The following is a 12500-nucleotide window of genomic DNA, read 5'->3' as shown; positions in this document are numbered from 1 at the left end:
TATGATGATAGAATATATATTAATTTTTCTATGATCTAGATGACAGACATTCCCTTTGGTCAAGCTGACCCTTCACTGTGAGTCACTAGGCTGTGCTGTACTATAGTTCTCTGGTCCCCAGCAGCCCTATGGCTGCCTCTCTGTGTACTGTCACTTCTCCCCCATAGTGTGCCGTGTGTCCCCGAGCCCGCCTCACCCCGCCTCGTCCCGCCCCGCCTCGCCCCGCCCCGCTTCGCCCCGCATCAGCCTCACAGTTCCTTGCACCGAGCATGCGACACCCCCGCGCCCCCGACGACGCCCCCAAAAGCCCCGTGCCGCGCCCCGTAGTCTGTGATAGCCGGGAGGGGCCGCGCATGTGTCGCACGCCGGGGTCTGATAACACTGCTCTCCTGCCCCTGCCCCGGTCCTTGCCCACTGACCCTACCCCTTTCTGCCCTTGTCCCTGGCCTTTGTCCCTACCACCTGTCTGCTCTTGTTCTTGCCTGTCCCTGTCCCTGCCCGGTGCAGCTGTAGTGAGGATAGCGTCAACGTGGTGGCCAGAGCGTCCTGCCGCGCTGTCAGCCTACAGTGTAGCGGTGTGGCGGCGTGGCAGGGCAGGCCTCAGCGTCCCACCAGCAGGGACTAATCCCCGTGCACTCCATTAATAGGTGTGGGTGCAGGAGAGACTAACAGTGGTGGTGTGAGCCGCTGGGCGGGGCCCACGCTCGGCGAGGGGAAGGGAGGATGGGGGATATGGAGGGGGGTGGGACAGGGGTAGTTGTTCTTCCTGGGGATCGTGACAGAGTCGTGACGCCCCAGCAGTCTTCGCACTGCTTCATATCCCCGTGTATTGTTGCCCCGCACACTTTGTGATGCTGTGTTGTGTGTGGACAGTGTAGAGGCCAAATGTTGAAACAGCTTCAGTTGCGGCGCCCCGTCCCGCCCGCTACCGCCCCGCGCGGCGCTGTCAAGTAAGTACCACGGGCTGCTGCTGCTACTGTTGCGGCGGTAGCGGCGGCGGCACGTAGTAGTGACAAGCGGATGGAGGCGCGGCGGTCTGCCCGGCGCGGGCCGCGGGCTGGTGGAAATCAAGTTAGCGCACCCCGGCTTGTGGCGTGCCGTGTATTCTCAATATTCTGTGATACTAGTTGTGTTGAAGCCCCGCCCCGCCACGTACGTGGGCGGCGGGGCGCGGGGCGGCTTGGCGCGGCGCTTGGCGGCACTCAGCTCGCCGGTGCCTACGACAGGGCAGCGGTCATGTGCCAAGAAGAGTGAGTGCCCTGCCGCTGCAGTGATGCAGCGTGCGCCGGGTGTCTCCGCGCTCCGCGCCACCGCGCCGCTGCCGCGCTGTGATGAGAGTTGTGCCGGGCACAGGACCATTGGTAGGCTCGTAGGTGATACACTATAGCTTTAAATCTAAGAATTATTATCGTACCTTGCATTCCGCCACGCCCGCCCGTCGCCAGGATCCGCCGCGCCCTGCCCCGCGGGGCCGCCGCGCCTGAAGCACCCCGCCGGACGCCTGCTCCACCGCAAGTGTTCCGGCTCCCTAGCGTTAAGTGTAGGCACGCCAGCGGGCGCGGGTGCCGACGTTAGTATCCGCCGCGCCGCGCCGCGCCCACGCGCTTGGTAGGCTTGTCAAGCTTATATCTTTTGGTAGCATTAGTTGTGTGCGCGCGCCGCGCTGCTGTTGTTGTAGTTTTACTGATAATTACTCGTGTTTACTTGGTAGCATTTAAGAAAGACGCCCTGACACAGCTCGGGCCTGATGAAAGACAACACACCCGCTCGGGAGAGCCTTAGACTTAGTGAGGTGACGCAAGCCCGTCACCGCGCCCCGCCACGTCCCGCCGCGCCCCGTCTCTGCACGGGGCACCACGGCTCGCCCATCTCGCCCGCGGCCTGCCCAGGCCTGTGTGGCGCAGGGGCGCCGCCCTTCCCTGCGATGTTCCCGCGCCCTGGGACACGGTAGCCTTTTGCAAACTAAATTTTGTAGCGGAAGTGGGGTGAGGCCCCGCCCCCCTCCGCCCCGCCCCTGGGGTCGCCGCAGGCACTCCCACAGTTCCTGAGTGTGAGACACTGTAGCTGCCTTGCCAGTGCTGTAGAAACACCAATAGCCATACAATACAATACAATACCTTACAATACAATACATACCCTACTCTAACGTAAGAATCTCCTCAAGCCTTTGACACCCAACCCTACCCTACCCTGCCCTGCCATGCCTCATCCTCCCCTACCCTGCCCTGCCCTGCCATGCCTCATCTTTCCCCACCCTGCCCTGCAGTTCATCGCGTCACTCCGACACGTGCCTCCCACCCCGCGCCTCGCCCCACGCCCCGGTACCCTCCCTCCCCCATGGATCTCAGTGGCGCATCACGCCCCACACCCTCAGGGAAGAGGGAGGACACGCCGCACCCGCCCACCCTTTTGAGCCCCAGGCACGCACGCCCCGCCCTGCAGCCCCACAGGCCACCGCCCCGCTCCCCACAGGCATTACTTGCGGCACGCCGGCACACTGTGCTGAGCGTGGGGCGGCGCGAAGTACTCCAACAAGGCCCAGGGTCCCAGGCCAGGACACCATGACACCATGGCCCTGACGCTCGCCGCCAGGGTGGAGTGGCCACACGACGCGCCCCAAAGATCTCAGCACCACCTACATCCGTGTGGCGGCCACGCCCCGAGTGTTACGTGGGTGTACCCCTGGTGTGTGTGCGTGTGTGCGCGCCAGGCCTGGAGGACGTGCCTGCGGGCAGTACTGCAGAGCCAGCAGAGACAAGTGCCTGCAGCAGTGACGGGCGGCGAGTTGGCCTGAGCAGCCTGCTGCTCCCGCCACACAGCCCATGCAGGCTGGCGTGGTCGAGCCGTGCCGCGCCGCACCGCAACGTGGAGGCAGCGCGGGGTGACGGTGATCCGATAGCGCCGCCATTCTCTCCTAACAAAACGGAACAAAACTTTGACAAAAACTTATAAATGTTTAAAAACAAGGGGAAAAATCTGATGAACGTTTCATTAAAGAAAACAAATTTTGTCATTCCATTGCGTAACATGAGTTTTTCCAACGCTGAATGTGCGGTGTGTGGCGTACAGGCCGCTACGAGATGCAGCGCCGGCAGCAGGCGGCGCGCCGCGCGACAGAATTCCAGCATATCATTGTGATGGTCAGTCTGTCAACACGAGGCGCGCTGTCAGGGTGCCACGCTGCCTACGGGCGAGCCGCTACACATACCTGGCCTCACACACACCAGCTTGTTACCGGATCACCGCGTGGAGGCGCCCCGGAGTGCCAGCTCGTACACTTCACGTTCCCGTGCCGCTGTTTACGAAAAGTGTCACCGCAACAAGTCCTCCATTGAGAAACCGTACTTCCATAGGCAGCCACGGAGCCCCGTGGCCCCGCTCCGCCGCGCCTGCCAGCGGGGCGGGGCGAGGGCGTGGGGCTCCCCGCGAGACAATCATCCTGAGCGGCGAGGTCTACGCCGCAAGGCGGCCGACCTCGCGGCGGCACCGCGCGGCACACACACACACGCACACGCGCCGCATTACGTACACAGCCGGCGGTGCCGCGCTCACCACGATGTGATGTTGTAGTGTAAGGAAGGCAGCGTGAGGCGCCTGTCATGTGATATTATAGTGTGGTGTAGTGATCTGATTGTGATACTTTTCTTAAGGAGCCATTGGTGGGTTACTACTACTCGTCAAGACATCTTTTGTACCGCTGACATTAAAAGGCTAAGGAACATCTCGCTTGTTTTACTGCTGTGCACGTGTGTTTGTCTGTGTGTATGTGTGTGAGTGGGTGGGTCCATGGGGTTGTGTGTGTGTCGGGTGGGTGGGTAAATTGGTGGACGGGATAGCGTGGCATCATAGGATGGTGTGTGTGTGTGTGTGTGTGTGTGTGTGTGTGTGTGTGTGTGTGTGTGTGTGTGTGTGTGTGTGTGTGGTGTAGGCGGCGTTCAGTGACGGCTATGTCGTGTTTCAGGCGGTGACGGGTCGGAGGAGGCGGAGCGTCCCTTCCTGTGCGGCGAGGACCTGCGGCAGGAGCGGCATGACCTACGGTACGAGGTGCCGCCGCCGCCGCAGCAGCAACAGCAGCAGCAGCAACAACAACAACCCCGGAGCCCCGTGTGGAGCCCCGCCACGAGCCGCCCTTGGACCTGCGGGAGGTGCGTCCCCCCGCCACGGAGCACCAGCGGCCCGAGCCCCGGCCCGAGGTGATGCCGGTGGGCGGCGGCGAGCGTGTGGCCGCGTCGCCTCCGCTGCCGCCCAGCTCGCTGCCGCACTCGTGCCAGCTGTGCGGCAAGCTCATCTCATGCCGCCGCAACCTGTGGAAGCACATGGAACGCGTCCACTTCAACAACCCCGCCGTCCGCTGCTCGCTGTGCGCCAAGATGTTCAAAAACAAGTACGCCCTCAAGGACCACCAGCGCATCTATCACGGCGGCCTCAGCGAGCCGCCACCGCCGCCCCACTCCGCCTCGCTGCTGTCCCGCATCCTGCAGGACCCCCGCCACTCCCAACCGCAGCCCCACGACCCCAGACATCCGCCCCCCATGGAACTCCAGCAGCCGCCCCTCATGCCTCGCGAGCCCCACCTGCGGCGGCCCCTGGAACCACACGCCCAGCCGCTAGGGCGTCGTCATCCCGAGGACGAGGACGTGGGCGGCGCAGGCACCTATCCCGGCATGGGCATGGGCTCCTTGATATCACAGTCCCTGGCGCCCAGCATGGTGGGCAGCCCGTCCTCCCTGGGGGCGCCGCGCCCAGAGTGGCCCACGCAGGACAACCCGCTGGCGCTTGTCAACCGCGCCTTCTTGTCAGAGCTGCACCAGCTGGTCACCAAGGCTGACTAGACGCCCGCCGGTCATCACCCCGCCACGCCGCCGCGGTGACTGGGATGCCGCCCCGCCGCACCCGCCTCTTGGGACTGGGAGCGGCGACAGCAGCCACAGCAGGAGCAGCCTGAGGCGGGTTGGTCACCTTATCTCACTCTCGATAGCTTTAACCTCCCAGGGGAGTCCCGGTGTTACCAAACGGGAGGAGCCCCACTGTCCTGTCCGCGCCCCGGGCGCCGGCGCGGCGGTGTGGTGGGCGGCGCGCCCCGGCACGGCCGCTGCCGCCGCGCGCCAGGCGTGGACGGGGCGGGGCAGTACAGTACTAGCAGTACTAGTAGTCGTTACCACGATAGTCTCTCCAGTTGTGTGTTCAGCCGCACCGCAGCTACCCTGTACGTAGGCAGCCTAACACTGGACGCACACGCTTCCCTAACTCACGACTCAGCAGGAGGGGAGTGGGGGCATTGACCTGACTCGGATCTTTCATTCCAGCATCTTGACCTGTGATGAGAGCGTGATACCAGACACTTCAACATTGGGGTTCTGATTAAATTTACGATATATTGGATTTATTTATGTCAAGCAGACGCCCAAAATGTGCACTATTGGCTGTGATAGAAGTAATGTTGAGCTGTGTGTGGACGTGTTGCCAGACGAGCCTGCGAGGATCCTGCAGGAAGATTCTGAATCAGCAATCAATGTGTCCTATGACTGCCTGAGCCGCGCGCCGCCCGCTGCCCCCAGGCCGGCCGTCTCCCCGCCCACGCGGTCTGCCCCGGCCCGTCCCGCCCGCCCCGGCGCCCGGTTCGCCTTGCCGCTGCTCCTCAGCCGCGTCTTGTTAATGGTTTCAGCTTTTGTATTCCAGATATAGTTCATCAGTATTTGCTCAGACGGTGGCCCAGGCACCGCCGCCCGCCGCCCACGCCCACGCCCACCGTCCCGCCGCGGCCGCGCTCGCCGCCTCCATGACGCGGCCTCCGCATGACACTTAATGCCATGCGTGTTCCTCGGCGCCCTCATTCGAGACTCTTGCCTGTGTCGCGGCGCTGTGGCAGCTGGCCCCGCGCCTCCGCGTGGCGTGCCAGCCGCCACGGCGCCGCGTGTGCCGAGGGCCGCACGACAAGAGCTGTGCCTTGCGCTTGTGTACTCATGAAACATTTCACCGCGCCGCGGCCCGACGCCACGCCTTACGCCACTCTTTTGTAGCCGTCGAGCGCCGCGCCGGGGGAGCCCCGCCCCCCCACGCGGGCCTCGGCGCCGCGTCGTACTCTAGGAGCGGCCACGCCGGGGAGGAGCAGCCCGGGGCACGGAGCAGCACGGGGCAGCGCCGTAGGGGAGGGCCGCAGCCCGGGGGCCGCGGGGGCAGCTCGTTTATACTCTCACCTTCGTGAAGGCTGTGTCTCCGTTTCTGTGATGTAATGAAGTGTGCTGTTGTAACGGTTATGCAGAGCTCTTTATATTTTTGATACTGTAGAGTATTTTGCGCAAGGTTCCTAGGTATAATTGATAATTTTCGCAAGCTGGGATCGAAGTGGAACCCGCGCGTGCCCGAGCCAGCAGCAGTAGCAGCAGCAGCTGGCGGACACCGCCTAACCCGAGGGCACAAGGAGTGTGCGCAACCGCCCGCCCCGTGTGCAGCACGTGGTATTATTGAAGAAGCCATGTGTTGACACCTGCCGCCACCACCAGCGCCGCGGCAGGCGGCAGTGGCAGTAGAGGGAGGGGTTCCACTGAGGTCCTCGTGACAGATGCAAGCCGCTACGTCCAGAGCAATATGGTGTACGAGGCTGGAGCAGTTTGTTGGCCGCACTGGTTCAAGAGTTAGTCTAACAACCAAATGCTTTTCATACTTAAAACTGAACCCTGACGCCAAGGGAAGCACCGCGGCGGGCGGGGCGCCGCGCCCGCCGCGGCAGGAGTCACCAGCAGTGATAGCCTATATTTTGATATTTATGATGGCCAATTGGTGATATATTCTATTTTACTATTTATGGTTTGTGATATAGTGACTGAGCTTTAATACTGTATGTTGTAGTAGTGGACGCGAGTGGCATGGCGTGCGTGGGGCGCCACGTGGAGCGAGTGACAGGTGTGAGAGGCGCGTGGCGGCGATGCTGCAGTGAGTGTGGTGTACATAGCATAGCGTGTAAGTAACAGTAGCAGTAAGCGTAGCAGTACAGGCGCGACCACGCCGCCGCCCTTGTCTTGTTGTCTCGGCGGAGGAGTCTTGTCCCGGACCTGGTCTTTCAATAAGGTGTCTTGCGGGGCCTGCGTGCCCCACGGGGACCCGGCCGCCCCGCCCGCCGCACCTACCCGCATCACCCTGCCCCGTCATGTATCCTCGCTTCCCTGTCATGTTTGAGGACAAGGGCGTGGCGTGGCGGGGTGGGGTGGGGCGGGGCGGTGTGGCGCGGCGGGCGGCGCGGGAATGTTGATCGTCGCGGGCGTGTTAGTGTTGCCTTGAGTCAGAGTGTGGACCCACGGATGCTGCTACACAGTGCCTAGCCCGGGGCGCCGCCACTCCAGACACCGCCCCCCCTCACGCCCCGCCCCGCCCCACCCGCTCACCCGCTCACCATCACACCACACCACCGCCATACTACACCACACACCACAACAAACCACACCACACCAGACCTCGCAGCACACGCTGCACTGCACCACTCACCACACTGTTCGGAGCAGCTCACCACACACACACACACACACACACACACACACACACACACACACACACACACACACACACACACACACACACACACCACTGGATTCACATAGTATCACACTGCCGCGCCGCACCACACTGCCAGTGAGTAGCACACAGCACACACAGCCACAGTCCCCGCCCCCACAGCACCAAGCAGCCCCTCCAGCTCACCGCCGCCCGCAGGGCACCGTTGTTGACACGCCCAATCACTCATTCACTAACTCACTACTATTGTTGATGTGCACACACACACACACACACACACACACACACACACACACACGCGCGCGCGCGCGGGGCCTCGTCGGCCGCGGCGACACTCTTGGTTCAGGAACACCAAAAGGAAAATGTTGAAATATTTTCACAAGTTAAGCTTATGTCAGATGATGTTTAGATGTTTATTGTAACATATATTTTGTAATTCCACTGTGTGACGCGGCCTCCCGGGGCGTCACTGTGGAGCCGCCTCGCACCGCCCCGCCCCGCCCCGCCCCGTGGTCTCGCCCGTGGTGAGCAGCGCCCATACCATGTGCCCTTCTCCCACGTCCCGCAATGGCATTCGGCTTCTCGCCCCAGGTAGGGTGTGGGCGGCCCGGGGCGGGGCGGGGTGGGGCAGGAGTCGACTCTGCCGGCACATGTGTGTCGTGCTGTGTACGGTCCGCTGCCCCGTGCCGCCCCGCGCCGCCCTTCGCCACACCAGGCCAGGCCTCGCCACGCCCCGAGCCGCCCCGCCGGGAGGGCCCGCGGCTCCCTCCGGGGCTGTCGCCTTTCACTGCCACACACAGGCGGGGCGGGCCGTGGCTGGTAGGGGCCGCCACGCAGCCCACACACACGGCATGCCGCGGTGTGGGCAGGGCGGGGAGAGGCGGGGCGGGGCGGCCACGCCTCAATGTGCACTACTGCCAAAGATAGTGAAGCATTGTAGTAATTTGTAATACTCTAATAAGCTTTTTTTTTTGTTTGGTCCACGCGGGGCGGGCGGAGCGGGGCAGCGCCCCCAGTCCAGCGCCAGCACCGCCCAGTGCGCCCCGCCCTGCCCTGCTCCGCCCCGCCCCGCCCCGCCCCGCCCTCCGCGCACCGCGCGCCGCGCCCACGCCGCCGTCAGACGCCAGCGTGGGCGCGCCGCCGCTGTCACTGTTCAGCTTGACACACTAGCAGCGGTTCACAATGCCAAAGTAGGTAACTAAGCTTTCCCAGACGCCGCGACCTGACCTCAGAGGTGACCTGGCACGGTGACGTGCGCCGCGAGAGTGCAGCGCCGCGCGTACAGCGGCTGTGCACGGCGGGATGGAAGACGCCCCGACACGCGAGGCGCCGCCCTGCTGTGGGCGTGGCGCCTGTCGGGCCTGGCAGGACCTGCTGGCTGGTGGGCGGCCTGACCCCTGACCCTGACACCTCACTGAGCCTTGCCCGCTGACTGACTCACTGAGGACAGTGACGCCCCGCTGCTGACCGGCGACCCCCGTCCGGTCCGCCGCGCCAAGGCCTGCCTGGCGCCCGCCCCGCCACCCGCGCCGCCGAGCCCCATGTGACGGCAGGCGTGCGTGCGAGCAGAGCGCCGCGAGGATCGTGGAGAGCACTGGGCGTGGGCTGCGAGTGGAGGTCCTCCTGCCACATGCCTCCACGCCGCACCCCGCCCCGCGCCCTCCTCTACCACAAGTGTTCACTAGTGTAGCCTGGCTGTGAGTGTGTGGCGGGGCAGCGCGCCCCGCCAACGTGTGCTGCGCCTCTCCATCCACACACACACACACACACACACACACACACACACACACACACACACACACACATACACACACAGCTCGGTTTGAATTTTTTTTTTTTTTTATAATTACCAAGTGTTATCCAAATATGTCAGCTTATTTGTTGTAGCAGTTTTGTCCTCGCCTTACATTATGCTTGTGTGTGTGTGTGTGTGTGTGTGTGTGTGTGTGTGTGTGTGTGTGTGTGTGTTCTACTTTTCTTCCTTGCACAAGTACTGTCCACGCCACTAATGCAACACGCCCCTTGCTCCTCGCCCATTTCACAAGCAAACCCTAGCACGAGCAGCCAGACACCCTCCGAGCAACAAAACCACCTGCCAACACGAGATACGCGAAGAGGAACACTTGACACTCCTGCACACTAACACATCGGCATTATTGTACTGGAACACGTAATACTAAGATAAATTTAAGCGCGTACACACACACACACACACACACACACACACACACACACACACACACACACACACACACACACACAGCGGGATGGAGAGCGAGAAAGCAGAAATAGTGATGGATATTCGTTTTGTGTGTGCGTGCGTTTGTTTAGTGACGCGGGTGCGGAGGGAGGGGAGGGAGAGAAGGAGGAGGAGGAAGGAGGGGGTGGAGGGAACTAACCAAGAGGATTAATGGGCTGTATTGTTTGTCTTGTTGTTGTTTTCTCCGTCTTTGCAATACGCTGAGATGTTTCTGTTAAATATTTGTACATAGTTCCCCATAGCTTTAAAAATGATGATGGGGTGGTGTTCGTGATGATGATGATGATGATGATGATGATGGTGGTGGTGATGGTGACGCTGGTGAATTAGGAGCATTATGGTAGTGATGATAATGGTGATATTGATGATGATACATTTATTGGTGTTTTTTTTTTTTTTTTTTTGTATTTTAATCTCTCTCTCTCTCTCTCTCTCTCTCTCTCTCTCTCTCTCTCTCTCTCTCTCTCTCTCTCTCTCTCTCTCTCTCTCTCTCTCTCTCTCTCTCTCTTTCTTTCTTTCTTTCTCAAGTCACTAGCTGAGTACACACTATCATTGTCACTTCACTGTTGTTGTCACTTCTTATATAACAGTTCCCAAAGCAAAGAAATTCATGTTCAAAATTTTTAATATAAGTGAAAGAAACAAAAAAAAGAAGAAAAATTTTGAAGATCTTATGAAGGAGGAAAATACTACTACTACTACTACTACTACTACTACTACTACTACTACTACTACTACTACTACTACTACTACTACTACTACTAAAGGGAGGGAGGGTAAGGGGGGGAGGGATAGGAACCGTGAACGTAAGTAGTAAGACTGGAGAAGATATGTATATGTATGTATGTATATGTATGTATGTATGTATGTATGTATGTATGTTCTCTCGTTAACTTCTAACGTGGGCGGTACTCGGCTCACCCCCCTCGCCGCCTGTGTGTCTTGTTTCAATGAGCGGAGTGGAGGCAGTGACTTTTTCCCGGTGGGTGGAGAGAAAAATAATTATGTATATGTTAAAGAGAAACTTGATAATTGTGTAATGTAAGTTTTCTGAAGGCTGTGTTGAAGGATCAGAAAGATGTGCTAATGAACTGTGATAAGGAAACATTATTATTATTCTTCATTTAGCGTGTAGTGTCTCGTGTGTGATTAGAAAGAGGTGATGGTGGTGGTGGTGGTGGTGGTGAAGAGAAGGAGGAAGAAGAGGAGAACGAGGAGGAGGAGGAGGAGGAGAAGATGGTGATATGATGTGATGGAATGTGGAGGTGATGTGATGATGTCTGTCTGTGTGTGTGTGTGTGCGTGTGCGTGTCATAATGGTGACGATGATAAAAAAAATAGTTATGTTTTTAAATGTTTCACCCCCACACGTCATTATTTCCGTTCATTGGTATGGTGATAGTGATTGATGCTGATGATGATGGTGACGGTGATGATGATGATGATGAAGAAGAAATCTGTCATAACTTTATATTAATGTGTTCTTAGATGTGCTGTAATATTACGTATAGACTAGTGGCCTGAATATTAGAAAGAAAAAAGTGTTAAACAGGGATGTATTGCCTATACCCCCCCGATCCCAGTCATACCCCCCAACCCCCACAAGAAAAAGTTACCTGTACCCCTTTCCAAATTCACCTCCTCATCCCGCCCCTCCCACCTGTTCCCACTACACACACGCCTCCCACTCCGCTCCTCTTGAAGAATAGAAAGCTTTAGGAAGAAATGTGATTATATTGATGTTAGGTGTGTGTGTGTGTGTGTGTGTGTGTGTGTGTGTGTGTGTGTGTGTGTGTGTGTGTGTGTGAGAGAGGGGAAGGGAGGTTTTTTAGAGTATGCTTATCTCTCTCTCTCTCTCTCTCTCTCTCTCTCTCTCTCTCTCTCTCTCTCTCTCTCTCTCTCTCTCTCTCTCTCTCTCTCTCTCTCCAAAACTGTTTAGTTGTAGTGTGTGTGTGTGTGGGGTGGGTGGGTGGGTGTGTGTGGGTTTATGGTGTGTGGATGTATGTATGTATGTGTACTTGTAATGACGTCCTATGCACAACTGTGAGGTGTACACACACACACACACACACACACACACACACACACACACACACACACACACACACACACACTCACCTAACACACACCAGTGAGTTACGGTGAGGCCCTTGAGTTGGTGCGGGCGTGTGGTCTCCCGCAGGGCGCCTTGTGTTACCTGCCCTGTTACCGCTGTTAACTGGGGCGTGTTGACCCGGGCATGACATAACAACAACACCAACAACAATACCTACTGCTGTTATTATTGTTATTATCATTACTATTATTATTATTTTTATTTTTTACATTTAACTACGTTTTCAACGTAGTTAATTTACTTATTTAACACACTACTACTACTACTACTACTACTACTACTACTACTACTACTACTACTACTACTACTACTACTACTTCTTCTGTTTCTTCTTCTTCTTCTTCTTCTTGTTCATCATCATCATCATCATCATCATCTCTTCTTCTTCTTCTTCTTCTTCTTGTTCTTCTTGTTCTTGTTCTTGTTCTTCTTCTTCTTCTTCTTGTTCTTGTTCTTGTTCTTCTTCTTCTTCTTTACTCTTGTTCTTGTTCTTCTTCTTGTTCTTCTTGTTCTTGTTCTTCTTCTTCTTCTTCTTCTTCTTCTTCTTCTTCTTCTTCTTTACTACTACTACTACTACTACTACTACTACTACTACTACTACTACTACTACTACTA

At 58.1% G+C, this 12500-nt stretch overlaps 1 protein-coding gene across 1 annotated transcript in view; it reads left to right on the top strand.

The window, feature by feature from the left end:
- LOC123504779 (broad-complex core protein-like) overlaps nt 1-5961 on the top strand; it is a 100062-nt gene extending 94101 nt beyond the window's left edge. Inside the window, 2 exon segments of the mRNA XM_045255637.1 lie at nt 3962-4061; nt 4094-5961. Of these exon segments, the coding sequence (XP_045111572.1) occupies nt 3962-4061; nt 4094-4832 (839 nt within the window). The 3' untranslated portion in view covers nt 4833-5961.
- The last annotated feature ends 6539 nt before the right edge of the window (nt 5962-12500 follow it).

This window comes from Portunus trituberculatus, chromosome 1, assembly GCF_017591435.1.
Source record: "Portunus trituberculatus isolate SZX2019 chromosome 1, ASM1759143v1, whole genome shotgun sequence".
NCBI classification, from domain to species: domain Eukaryota; kingdom Metazoa; phylum Arthropoda; class Malacostraca; order Decapoda; family Portunidae; genus Portunus; species Portunus trituberculatus.
Note: the sequence above shows the minus strand (reverse complement) of the source record. Positions and strands in the feature narration are given on the sequence as shown.